We start from the raw sequence: 14213 nt of genomic DNA, 5'->3' as shown, positions 1-14213 counted from the left end.
GTGAGACTGTTTTTTATGCAAATGTTTTGAATAGTATGTTTTTTAGTGAGAAGTATATGATTGTGAAGTAGTGAGACTTGGATTAAAGTGCACAAGTTGTGTGAGAGTTTGTAAACAATTATTTTTAAACATAGATTTGCTATTCTACGCAAACCCCCATGCAAACCCCCATTTATCTCAATCTGAAACCATTTTCTCTGTCTACGGATTCTTCGTTCATCGTGAAGGCATGCCAAAAACACTGCCTTTTCTGCAGGATATAAAGGTAACACAGGGTGTGTCATCAATATATAAATGATCATTTGTGTGGGTAAGGTACTCCTTTAACAAGAGGCTTTCTCTGAGCAGAGTCCAGTTTTAAATATAACCTCTGAATCATCCTCTGACTGACAGAAAGGGACAACTTCCATTAACCCCCCCTCTCTATCTGTCAGTATCAATGTCATGCTTTCTGTAAACTGACTGAGACAATGCTCAGCAGCTAAATATAGCATAGTGGACCTAACTCTGATTCTAGTCAACTTTTAATTATCCAATTATCCACTGTATAATCTCATATATGTGGGAGTATTTTCTCCATAGTCTCCCACCTTCTGTCAATCATCTGGTAGCATCTCTTCAGCCAGCCGATGCCGGGCATCTTGTTTCGAGGCGTCGCTCCGTTCATGTAGATGATCAGATAATCTTCAGCCACCAGCATCTCCAGACTGCTCACCACGTACCTGCAGGAGGAGGACAGCTGTCAGGGGTTTCTGTGCAAACAGGAAAACACTGCATTAACCCAAAAACAGTAATATGAAAGTGTACGGCATCATGGAGGGATTATGAGGCAAAAGGCACCTCAAAAACAGCAATATTTGACACACACACCTCCTTATAATATTTGTATATAGTGCTTTATTCTTATTTATCCCACTTTTTTTTGCATTACATTAGTGCCATACTCTTTCTTATGCTAGCATTGTTTTTGCACACAGCTTATGTGTATAGTTATATATTTAATATTTTCATGCCTATGTTGGAGTTTAATTCCGATTAGGTCTTGATTACGCTTTACATATTTCGGTTTTACGTAAAATAATAATTGTATTCATACATTTCCGACCATCTTTTATCCATAACCACCAACAAGACAATTGTCTTACATCTAATTTTCATTTTCATTTTATATGAATAATGCTTTTATTGCAACCAGTGCTTTTATTATTTATTTGCTGACCCTGTGTTAACTTAAAAATGAAACTAACCCTGGATCCTATTTCTGATTTTTTGAGATGCCTGGTTGTACTTCAACTAAACCCTGTATGATTATTATTAAAACCTGTATTTTAATATTAAGTTTGACTCACAGGAAGAGGTTCTCCATGATGTAGTGATAGTCGGAGCAGCTGCTGTCCGGCAGGTAACAGGCGGAGAAAACGATGATGGCGTTCAGACCCTCCCCGTAATAACCTGAGGAGAGAGGTTCAGAGGAAACATGGGATAATGCTTCTCTGGACATGGCTTGATATAAAATCAGATACAATAGATAGGATTCAATTATATTCAGATAATAATAATAAGATAATACCTTTATTTATCTCATATTGGGAACATTTTAAGGTAGCACAAGACATAAAAAAGCACAAAAAAGGGATGAAAATATGCAAACATGCATTTTTCTCTACTGTTGATATGTATTTATTCTTTATGTTAATTCATGTTTATTTTTTTAACTAATGTGTCATGCCTTTCTGCTGCTGTGACGAAAAATGTTCCCCCAAAAATGTGGGATTAATTAATTATATCCAGTCTGATCTTAAGAGTATAAAAAACATATTTGCCTCTGAATTGAAGCGGAGTAGAAGTATATAGAAGCTTAAGTAAGTAAAATAACTTTAATTATTTACAACAGTCAAGCCTCTTCCCGTTAACCTCTGGCTGACTGACCTCCATGAGAGATGACCCTGAGGTAGGGTCTGACATGGAGATGACCCTGAGGTAGGGGCTGACTGACCTCCATGAGAGATGACCCTGAGGTAGGGTCTGACTGACCTCCATGAGAGATGACCCTGAGGTAGGGGCTGACTGACCTCCATGAGAGATGACCCTGAGGTAGGGGCTGACTGACCTCCATGAGAGATGACCCTGAGGTAGGGGCTGACTGACCTCCGTGAGAGATGACCCTGAGGTAGGGGCTGACTGACCTCCATGAGAGATGACCCTGAGGTAGGGTCTGATGATCTGCATGTCGATGCGGTGCTCCTGCTCCCCGATGACCACGGTCCTCCACAGTCTCCCGCTGTTCCCCTCGTCCGCCTGCAGGGGGCCGGAGGCGGGGGCCGCTTTAGCCGAGGCCACTGGGGCGTCGTCTGGAGGGAAACACAACAGAATACCATGAAGATGCATCTCTTTTATCCGCTCATAGTACACGTAGAAGGAATTCAGAATGGTGTACAAAGCTGAATCCAGAAACACAGTGAGAGGAAAGAAAGTTTAAAAAACCAAAGGAGCAAAAAATAAAAAAAGTACGATTAAAAATAACAAACATCACATATTTTGGGAGTTTATGGACATACCCTCAGAAAGCAAAATCACACATTTAAAATGGACCTATCATGCTATATTAGAATAATATAGTGTAGGACCATACCTATATAAGGCATATTTATACTTTTTTTTACCAAAATACCAAACAGATCATGCATTTTAGCCATGCCTCATTTCACTCAATTTGAAAAATGTTAGCTCTGTTTTTGCAAAGGGCTGATTCTTTGAGAACAGCACCATCTACAGGCCTGGCATATGTACTACAGCGTCTCCAGCGCTTTCGAACGGCAATGGCCGTGGCTGTCTCCTCCTGATTGGTGGAGTTGGCCCAATAGCCGTAGCGCCACCGTCCTGACGTCAGGACAGTGTTCAAATCTGGATCAGTTTTTATCAGATCCGTTGCAGCCCCTTTTTTAGAGATTTGGGTATGGAGGAAAATAGAGAGGGTTGTGTTTTCTGACACTTGGTGAGTTCCCTGGAACACCGGGGACACATATTCATGTATAAAAGACGTACAAAAGTGCATTTTGCATGATAGGTCCCCTTTAAGTAATAATTTCTGAAGAAATGGGGAAAAAAGCTTACATTTTTTTAATGCATTGTCTTCCATTTCATTGCAGTGTGACTATTTTGTATTCAACTTCCAACCAGAGCATGGATACCAAATTCTTTATTTTGTTCCTTCTTAATGTTTTTGTCTAATTGGGATTTTCATCAAAGAAGTGTGATCAGAAAATAAATCTATTTCAAAGTTCAGCTGCGTGAAATAATGTTCTGATTCTGCAGGCTTCAGTGCACAGACTCATTTAACACAATACAAACTCTATAATAAATACGTTTAATTCAGAATTAGCTGCACAGCTCTTCCATTTTCTTGTATTTCTTTTTGTACATCTTGGCAGTAAACCCAATTCTGGTTCTGGTTCTGAATAAACAATCAGTCTACTGCATTCAAATAAGATCCTAAAAATAATTAACTAAAAGTCAGAGTTCAAGGGGTAACATGCATGTTTTGTTCTTATTTTTTAAATTCTGAATCTGAATAATGAACCTTTTGTATTTGAAGTTTAAGATCCAGACTAAAGTGAACACATATCATTTTTAAACTAGTTCCTATAGGTCCGTGTCATGCTTCAATAAAGGGATGATGAAGGGGGTTCAAAGTCATGCATGTTTTGTTTTGTTGTTGTTTGTTAACCCCTTACCCTCCCACTCCAGCTCGTTGCCGTTGGTGATGAACTCCAGAGAGTCCGTCTCGTCCGGCGTGTCCATGTCGTCCACGTTGATGTCCAGGTCGTCCGGCGTGTCCAGGAAGTCTTCCGACAGCAGAGAGCCTTCGCTGCGGTCCAGAGACAGATTCATCTCCGGGGCAATCAGCGTCCGCCGTTTACGGGACGAAGAAACGCCTCCTCCTCCTCCTCCTCCTCCTCCTCCTCCTCCTCCAGGGGGAGAAACATCCAGGGAGAGAGCTGCAGGGAGACCAGAAGACGAAATGTGAGTTATCACAAGAAACTGTTCTGTTTAACCACAAAGCTTTGTGCTTTTCTGATTATGACCTGGAATGGGGGAGATAGTATTGTTTTTATTTGAAAATGTTCTATGTGTTTGGTTTGTGAAGCACTTGATATATATAGCATGACAAATGCTATATATATAAACTTTAATTTAATGTTTAAACTAGTAGCATTGATTGACAGAATCTAGATCAGGGGGGTCAAACTCAAATATACAGTGGGCCAAAATAAAAAAAATGGGTACTAGTCGAGGGCCGGACTGGTTCAATGTTTATTGCAGAACTTATTGAAATGAACTTATTGCACATATTAAACCTGGAACTAACAAAGCTTAAATGATTGCCTATAAAAACAACATTAAACATTAAATAATCAGTTGCATTCATTTCTTATGGCTCTATCTGCAGCTTTTCCAGAGTCATTTCTTATGATTACATTTCTCCACAGGCCAACAACAGCTTCCACAAAACTATTTCCCTCAAAGAACAAACCAAACATGCCCTGCTGTCGTGAGAGAAAAAGTGCAGAAGGAAACATGTAAACTCAGTGTGCTGCTCTGTGATGCTAGTTCAAGCCAGATACTTGGCATCTCATCTTGGGTGCAAGTTCATCAATGTTTGGGGTCAGGCTCTGAGCTGAGGAAACCCTCAGGATGGAGTGAAGGTGTGCGTGCAATATACCGGCGGGCCAGATCTAATAGTAATAAGAAATTATCCTGCAGGCCGAAATTAAACCCACCAAGGGCCTGATTTGGCCCCCGGGCCTTGAGTTTGACACATGTGCTCTAGGTGAACTAACTCATGTTATGCACTTTCTGTAAATACCATTTTGAGGTATTTTTACATTGTATTTTCACTTTAAATGTATGTTTTTTTTTTACATTTATTTAACAAATGTAGTTACAATAAAGATTAATAAAATATCCTGTATTTGATAGGTTAAGATATTTGTATGTATGTATTGGGGAAATGTACCTGCTACCTGGCAGTATACATAATTAAAAAAAAATGTAACTCCTATTTTACCATGATTTTAATAATAAAAGATAAACAACTTATAATATTTCATATATTTTACAAAACTGTTCAAGTAAGAGGACAAGCCAATTGTTTGGCAGCATTCAAGCTAAATCATTTTCAGATGATTTGGGTATTTAATTAAATGTTGTTTACGTATGACCTGTCAACAAGTGGGCTTTTTCAATTGAGTGGCATTTTTTGCTGGCTGGTGTCTTTTTCAAAATCTCTTTTTATTTTATATTTTGAGCTTTCTAAGTAGCGTATACCAAGTTTCTCCCTTGGGTATCTTATTACATTACATGTCACTTGTTAGACGCTTTTATCCAAAGCGACTTACATACATTCAGTACTGTGGACAATCCCCACAGGAGCAATTTGGGGTGAAGTGTCTCAGGGACACAACGACATGCTGACTGCAGTGGGACTCAAACTTGCTATCCCCTGATACGAAGTCCAGCACACCCTCCCCTGAGCCACAGCTCAAGTTATTGACAGTTCATCTCCACTGCTCATAAATCAGGGTTATAATGTCTTCCTCTTACTGACCCTCCTCTCCTCAGTGTTCTACTCACAGTTTCTGTCGTCTGTGAGACCGCAGGACGGGTCCATGTCTCCGTACTCTGGGAGGGGTCTGCAGGGAAAACACACACAGCAGGTGAGCAACCAATACTGAGCCTTTGAGGATAACATTTAATGCAAAGTATAGCTTTTTGAGTAAAATACAAAAATATAGAGCAAAGTCAAGATGCTGCTGACAGCCGAGGTTTAGCAGGACAACCATGACTCTTAAAACCAGCTTTGACACGATTTATATCCCATTTTCTGATCTTTGTTTTACAGGATGCATCAATCACTAAAGCCTCTTTTAAACTGCAGACATTTCCCAATGGTATAGCAACATTTTGAGGACATTTAACCCCAAAAAAGGCCCTGGTTGTGGGGTTTGCAGAGATGTCTGTCACCTTTGTTCAATGTCATGATGCTTTTTCATGCGTCAGTTTCCCTTATTTAGCCAGCTCTTTTGACCTATGGAAACACGTGCAACCATCGGCTAAAAGTCACCTTATAATCCACTGAAAACGACCAAAATAACCAGTAACGTCTCGATTGGAAACACAGCTTTACTATCTACCACAACAAAATGTAACCTTGTGATTAAGTTGATGTTAATGGACCAGTGAAGGTGTGGGGGGGGGGTTCTGATCTGGATGAGCAAGACGAGGAGGAGTTGATAATTAACGTGTCTCTGGGGAGAGATGAAGATTACAGGGCTGCCAGGTGAGGCGTGAGGAAGAGGACGAATAAGATTTATAAGTCTTTTTGTTTTTACATATATTTTTGGGGTATTATGTATTATGATGATATACTCTGTAATTGCCTGATTGAACCTGCCTTGCAATCAGATTTAATCTACCAATAAATCCGTTATTATTATAGAGTTGACCTCCGCTTATCATAATTATTCATTGTATTATTTCTTATTATTTAAATGATTTTTAATTCTCATTATTTTATTTTTAAAATAAATGTATTTTTAATGTTCATTATTTTACTATTTCTTTAACTTTTAATCTATTTCACACTGGTACTTTTTTTTAAATATATTTTATTTATTTAATTGTATGTCTATATATTTCTTGCTTTTTTCCTCTATTAAAAAAAGTGAATTTAAAACTTGATTTGTTATGGCATGCTCGTTTATTTTGTTTTATTTATGAATAAAGGGTTGTTTTTGAACAATTTGGACAAAATAAACCAGTAAAGATAATATATTATTCTTTATTCAACCATTGTTCAATGAGTACTCTAATACTCATTGAACAATGGTTGATTCGTAGTTTAAAGGGGACCTATCATGCAAAATGCACTTTTTGATGTATTTTATAAATATGTGTCCCCGGTGTGTCAGGGAACTCACGCAGCATCAGAAAATAAAACCCTCTCTCTTTTCCTCCGTACCCAAATCTCTAAAAACGGGGCTTCAACGGAGCTGATCCAGATTTGCGTCCGATATGACGTAATATCTGAAATGTGGACCCACGGCACTATCAGAAAGTTTCTATCAGAAACAATGCCCGACTGTTTTGGATGTAATATGGTCGGTGTTTACATTAGCATCGCTAACACTCAGAGCTAACCTGTACTGGAGAGCATGTGTGTGAAGAAGCAGGAAATAAAAAGGAACTCACCTTGTGGTATAACCGGCAAGAGAGAAAGCCTTTGAGCTCCATACTGTTTCAGAAATAATCCTTGATAATCCATGATATGGCGTTTCATCACCGCAGTATTTAGTTTAGACAGTAGCTGCCGGGTCCCGCATGAGCTCAGCCCCTTTTTTTTATTTGTTATCATTTTGTTTTTGCTTTATACCCCAAATCAGCACTTTTGAAACAGGAAGTGAAATAGAGGGATATGAGGCATGGCTAGAATGGGTGATCTGTTTGGTATTTTGAGCAAAACACTTCATAGACATGTTTTTTATATATTTGTATATATCTGAGACCTATGCTATTGCCTACAAATAGCATGATAGGTGACCTTTAAATACTAGTACCTTTGATGCTAATACATTTACTTTAGAGAAAGGTAAGACGTGTCTCTGCAGCTCTTCTTCCTGCTTGTTATTCCCTCCTCACAAGAGTCAAACTCCTGCTCTGCATATGTTTGCATTAAACAAAGCACACGAGGACAGAAGTATATTTTGCATAAAAGCAACAAACCCAGAGCAAACAGGGAACCAGAGCCAGGTTAGTTTAGGATTACCAGCGCAGTCTTTCTGCAGAAAAGGGTCTTATCTGCGTCGCTCTGTGCTCTCCTCCTGAGACAAAACCTCTGGCTTCGTCCCAGAGAAACAGACACTGATGGTGGATGCTTTCTCTCTATCCCCCCCCGAGGACCCCTGCAGTGATTACTATCCTAACGCCTCCTTCGTCACACCAATAAACAGATGTATGGGGATTTCTTCCTTTAAACAAAAGCGAGATAATCTCTTTTGTGCCTCCAACAATCGATGATGCTTACCTTCTGGAAATAGCACGAGGCTTCTGTTTTTCAGAGAGCTTTGTATAAAACCTCACACACCTTTAAATCTGGTTTGCTAACTCATTCCCTCTCAGCTGATGGTGTGCAGCTGAGCATCCCTCAGAGGCTGCTTTATTAATAATCCTTTTGTTCCTCCGTCTTTAAACAAAACCTGCCACCATTTTCCTGGCGATGCTGTGTTGTTGATCTGACTGCTGGTGCATCATGTGACCAAACTGCACCTGCTGCCTGCTTCCTGACTCCCCATCGGAGGGGGGGATGAAGAGGAGGAGGAGGATGACGAAGAGGAGGGGGGAGTGTCATACAGGGTTTATACACTTTTTCACCAATGATTTTCAATGACTTCTCCATGACCTTTACCTAATTTTCCATGACCAAAAAAATGACTCTTTCTCAGCGTACCACTGAAAATGGTTTATTTTAACATGGAACAGGAAAATAAGGTCTGCATATGAAACATGTTGTGCCTATTTAAAACAAATCAAATAGGCTTACTAGCTTCTACACGCTAACGCAACTAAAATCTCTCACCAGCAAAATACCTCGTCAGTTAAATGACATTTTATGTTTCATTACTGTTAAGGAATAATTCTTCTAGATATCTAACCTTTTGCTCTGTGACGTTTTATGATCTACTCTGACGTCTGTTATCTCCTTTAAGGAAAGGCCTTGGTGCCATATGTGTTGTTGTCACCAGTTTGTGACCGGTCAACTTGTCTGGCACGAAGGGTAATTGTTGTGGGAACGCTGAGGCACTTCTTTATCGGTGTTTGTGGACTCTAAGATGTGAAGTCCTTGAGGCCATGAGTGTCGGACGCAGGTGGTTCAGTGTTCCCAGCTGTTTAGTCTACTCCTTCAGAGATGTTGATTTCTCTCTGTGAACCAGTTAAAAGGTCTAGCATAGAGAGAGGCTCTTCAGAATTGACGTGGCAACTCTACCGTGAAGTCGGAACCTCTGACTCTTTGATTTGTGATGTGAATCCTCCGGCCGATACTCTGAATAAATCAGTGTTTGACATCAAAAGCTCCAACTCTCACCGTGTCTCCTTCCTGAGTCGGTGACTCCCAATGCATTGCTACACAGAAGTTTCCCCCACAATTACTATGCGATACAGTATTTATTATCATTATAGTATTACTATTTCGGCGATTAGATAAAATATAAATTACATTTGATGCAACTGTAGTTACATTTCCATGACTTTTCCAGGGCCTGGAATTAGCATTTTGAATTTCCATGACTTTTCCAGGTTTTGAATGACCGTAAGAACCCTGGTCATAACACTTCTCCCCTGCTCTCTTTCTGCCCATCAAGCTCTGACGTGTGGAGAATCAAATTCCCACACTTCCTAAATCCTTCTGTAGCCAGCTCCTTGACGTGCTGATTATAACGCTGAGTCCAATATTTATGCACTTGTTCGAAAGAAATCGAGAAAACCCTAATCTATATTTTAACCTGAAATAAACCTTCAAATTATAAAAAAAAATTGTTTTTTTATTTACTAGGAAATATAAAATGAACTGTCATGCATCCCTTTAACATATTGCATGACAGTAAAGACACAACAAAGCAAATGTCTGTTAACAATATAGCACATTGTGGACATAGAAAGATGTGTCTTTATCACAAATGGAATAAGATTGAACCTCGTTATAAGATAACAGAAGATTTCAATCCTGAGACCAAAAAAACTAAACAGTTTGCCTTCCTAATCTAACTCATTATGATGATTGCATTATTATTATTCATATTTGTATATCTTATCTTGTTTTCTTTTAGAGTTTCTTAATAATTTCTTAATTTAGTTTTTTTTTTAAATGTTGAATTTGGCAAGTATCTTTCTTTCTCTGTTTCTCTTTTTTTGTTTTAACATGTCCCCCACTGGGCTCAAACGTTGCCCATTTTATCACACTAACCTTCATAAAACTAATACACTAAAGAAATTATGATTTACAACATATAAAATGTTAATTTAAGGTTCCAAACGACATATTAACACCAACATCCCTGCCTCAGTCTAAATCCACCCATGCAGACTAAACAGCAGGGTGCATTTGGCCCAGAGGCTACATAAAGAAACCCTGGTGACTAATCTACAATTAACTCTAAATAATGATCTTTTCATACATAATAAAACATGTGCTGCATATTAATCAACAAACACATGCACAAGAAGATGCCACATGGCTAAAGGCACACACACAGATCTACGAGATGCCTTAACACCAGCAACAAACAACAAACAACTGCACGTGACATCAATAAAACTGATGTTTATCGGTTTAAATGAAAGAATCTGACCTGGGGAAGTCTTCATCCTGCCACTCGTCCTTCACCTCCAAGTTCTCCATTCGTAGAGTCGCCTCTGTGGTGCCCATCCCTCAGAGAGGAGAGCCTGGAGGGGGGTGGGGGGGGGGGGGGGGTAAAGCTCATTAATGAAACCCATTTACAGTTCAAAGAAAAGAGGAGCACTGTCTGATAAATAAGTGCACTAACTATCCCGTCATGTCTGCAGGAACACGTGTCGGATTAGAAGTTGCCATTGTTGCTTTTTTTGTTATCAAAGTTTCATTATAATTGCTCTTCGGTCACATGGTTTTGATCCCCCTGCCCAGAGGAGTGCATGTGAGCGGCATGTGACTCGGACAGACCCCCCCCCCCCCCTACCGAGCTCTCCTCAAAGTCAGATATCATGAAAAGATTTATCCAGGGGGGGGAAGAGAGGGACGACATGCACCCCTAATCCCCCCCCCCCCTCCTCCTCCCTCGTAATCCTGCTGCCGGTTTGATCTCTCACAGAAAAACTTCTCTTCAGATCTGACATTCTTTCATGTGTGCTCTAGAGTTTGAAGAGAATTCACATATTGAGGGGAGACCAAAAAATATGAAAAAGTCCTACATTTGAAATCCTGTAGTGTGTCATATAGGTTTGTGTGCATGTAAGTGGTCTACACAGATCTCACATCATTCAAACAATCCCTGAAAACTCACCTTTTCACTCTTGCCTTCAACTCAATCCACTCACCCCTCGCCCTTATTCCACCTACTTTTGTTGTTTGAGCACCAGGAAAAGCGCTATATAAATCAAATGTATTATTATTATTATTATTACCAAGGCTAAAATCCCTGTGTTCGCTCCAGAGGGAGTTTCTCTCCTGAAACGCCTCCATTGGACTCCTTTGTTTACTTCTGAAACATAATGACATCACTATGAAACACTCACACTTCAATTGGCTGTTCCTCCAACACATGGTACGTGATAGGCTAAGGGGCGGGACATCTCTAAGCGGTTGACCAATCATTAATCGGAAACTTGATCTTAAAAGGTAGGGTAGGTAAGAATGGAGAAACCAGCTCGAGTGCGCTAGAATTTGAAAGTACACAGCCGAAAAAAATCTGCCCCTTCCTTCAGACTTCCTTACAGAGCCCCTCCTCCAACACACACGAACGCGCACATGACCAATGAGGGCACGAGATAAGTTTGTGCACGAGATGGAAGGCTGACAGGCAGGTAGGCCATCCAGTTATTTTAGCCGGGCCGGCTCAGATGATTGGTCGTGCTTTTTACAGTACTACGGCTTCCACAGATGACATGTTTTTATGTATTTATTGTCAAAGCATTTAAGATATTCATTGCTATCGGGATGTTAAGAGCATTCCATGGAATATAACAAAAAGTGTTTCTGAAGTGAATTACCTACCCTACCTTTAAGTAAGCGGCAGCAAAGTACAAACGCTGATTTTAAACATTAATCTATTTTATTCTGTGTTTTTTAATGATTTTAAAACCAGCTTGTTTGTTTTTGAGAACAGAACATGTTTGGGTAATTTGGCTTCCAGAAAAAATCCATCGAAACTATTAACAATAGTTTCAACACACAACTAAACTCCTTCTTATATTTTTGTTTTGATTGAGAGCCCCCTAGTGGCAGAAAAACACCTATTGTGCTTTAAGATTTCTACAAAATGCTGTATGGAGAAATTGACCTTCACTTGAAGATCTGTTAAATACATTTCATTAAAATACAAACAAGTGTTTTGCTGAAAGAAATCAATGTTGGAAGACCCTTGTTATTATTATTTTGCCACCATGTGAACAACAATTTGTACCAGATCTTATTTTGTAGTAGTTGCTTCTGGGTTTTTGTGACATTGCTCTTATTTTCATGTGACAACCTACTATAGATAATCCTTAATCAATCCCACGACAGGGACATTTGCATAGTATTAATTAATTAAACCTGTAACGTATAATTTGTGGCAGAAGAATACATTTTATGCTCTAAGATTTCTACAAAATGCTACAAGGAGAAATTGAGCTTTCACCTCACAATGTGACCCTTTACATATATGATTGACATTGATTGATCCTGCATGAGTTATGTGCTGAAAAAACATATTCATACAAAATGCATTGCCTCATGATGTGCAACCCAGTGCCATTTCCCTGAGTAAAAATGGCAGCACAGTCTTTCTGGGTCATCCCAAATGTAACAGCCTATGAAAGGGGAAACACCCTGAAGATATGTGATGTCTTAATGCATGCATGCAGTCATTCTAATGTGCATTATGAAGAATAAAGATGCCTGGATGATATACTCACATGAGCGGTGTTAGAAACCTCTCTCTGGTCAGTGTGTTCTCCCCTCTCTTCGGTCCCAGATGCGAAGATTCAGGCTGAAATTCCTCCTGTCTCTCACTCATTCACATGCACACGTGCACGCTCATGCACACAGACACAGTGTCCTCGCTGTCAGACGCTCTCCAGCAGCAGGTGTCTGCAGACAGGGGGCACCTCTGTGATGCTGCACCCCAAACCCCCCCTTCAACCAGCCACTGGCCACCGTTGATGGGGAAAAGACTGGCTGTGTACCGACACACAAAATTCCTTTAAATAAAATGCCTCTGCTCTGGCATCTCTATCTTCCTCTTTTCTCTGCAAATACCCCCTTCTTTTCCCACTCCTAAATATCTCTTCTTTGCAGGAATAACGTGCACAAATCTCTGTTGCTGATTTTTTTTTCAGTGGTCCTCTATGTGGCTTCTGTTCCCCAGCAACAGCATCTCTCTCTCTCTCCATCCATTGCTTTCCGTTTACCCCAACTCCCCCTCTCCCCACATGTTAAATATTCAGTCCCTTACTTCACTTTCAACCAACCAATCATATCCCTGCAAAGTATGCTGCTGGCTGCACACATAACAAGCCTCTTTATATATAATTTTGACCCTAGTAGTAGTTTAAATCATGGTATTCATAAAGGTTAATGTCTATATCTGACATCTGCATCCTTATTTAGAGTCAAATCATAATTGTCCTCATGTTTTGTGGGTGATGCCTTAAAAACCCAAGGTTGTTTTTACCCTATTAGCTGAATTTCACGCAGTTTGTGGAGAAAGTGTTTGAATAGTTCTGCCTTAAATGGCGTGTAGTTACCTTTACATTCGCTTGTATCTTAATGTCTTCATAAATGCAAGCGTGATTCACAGGAACAGGCGATATTCATCAGAAACAGCAGGTGGATATTGAGCTGCGAGCAGAGCAAGAGGATTCCCTTCCACTTACTTCCGGTTTCATGAACCCGTTCTTGAAGACTGTATTTTGAAAGGCAGTTGTCCTTTTTTAAACAATAAGTCCGTATTCCTTCGTAGTTTGTACTTATGTCATGTTCTGTCCTCCATACCTGTGTGCTCGTTGTGTGCATAAAGGTACAAATTCAATAAAATAAAATCACAACAAGAGCTATACCTGGGCGTTCATTGTTTAAAAAACACATTGGTGGTCCAGAGGTTTATCCATTGACTTTTCATGCAGGTGCTCAAGGTTCAACACCCAGGAGAGGGACATCTTTTGTCTTCTGCTATACAGATGGACGGTACATCTGGAAAAATTGTCACCCATGTAAATGTGTTGAAAAATGTCTTAGTTAGCATAGCAATGACAAAAACATTGACTGAAGCTTTTACAAAACATGTCCATGATTTAACTTGTTAATCAGAAATATGTTATAGGTCCAACAAACAGGTACATGTCAGTTTTTTGTGATTTATTTGAAATAAAATGAGAAAAAACACGGACGCTATGGAAAAAATAATTAGATGCAGTTCACT

General features: G+C 39.6%; 1 protein-coding gene across 3 annotated transcripts in view; it reads right to left on the bottom strand.

Annotated features, from left to right (window-relative positions):
- The window catches only part of atcaya (ATCAY kinesin light chain interacting caytaxin a), a 19795-nt gene extending 6544 nt beyond the window's left edge, over positions 1–13251 (bottom strand). Inside the window, exons 1-7 of one of the 3 annotated variants that reach the window (XM_034149774.1) lie at positions 12709–13251; positions 10407–10500; positions 5635–5693; positions 3735–3998; positions 2187–2351; positions 1350–1452; positions 591–722 (exon numbers count right to left, since the gene is read on the bottom strand). In XM_034149774.1, the coding sequence (XP_034005665.1) occupies positions 591–722; positions 1350–1452; positions 2187–2351; positions 3735–3998; positions 5635–5693; positions 10407–10483 (800 nt within the window). In that variant the 5' untranslated portion in view covers positions 10484–10500; positions 12709–13251. Of the gene's footprint in view, positions 1–590; positions 723–1349; positions 1453–2186; positions 2352–3734; positions 3999–5634; positions 5694–8083; positions 8271–10406; positions 10501–12708 lie in introns of those variants that run through there. The other 2 variants (XM_034149776.1, XM_034149775.1) reach the window with 2 other exon arrangements.
- Between the last annotated feature and the right edge of the window lie 962 nt (positions 13252–14213).

This window comes from Trematomus bernacchii, unplaced genomic scaffold (genome assembly GCF_902827165.1).
Source record: "Trematomus bernacchii unplaced genomic scaffold, fTreBer1.1, whole genome shotgun sequence".
Lineage (NCBI taxonomy): Eukaryota > Metazoa > Chordata > Actinopteri > Perciformes > Nototheniidae > Trematomus > Trematomus bernacchii.
The sequence above is the reverse complement of the archived record's forward strand: the minus strand, read 5'-3'. Positions and strand labels throughout refer to the sequence as shown.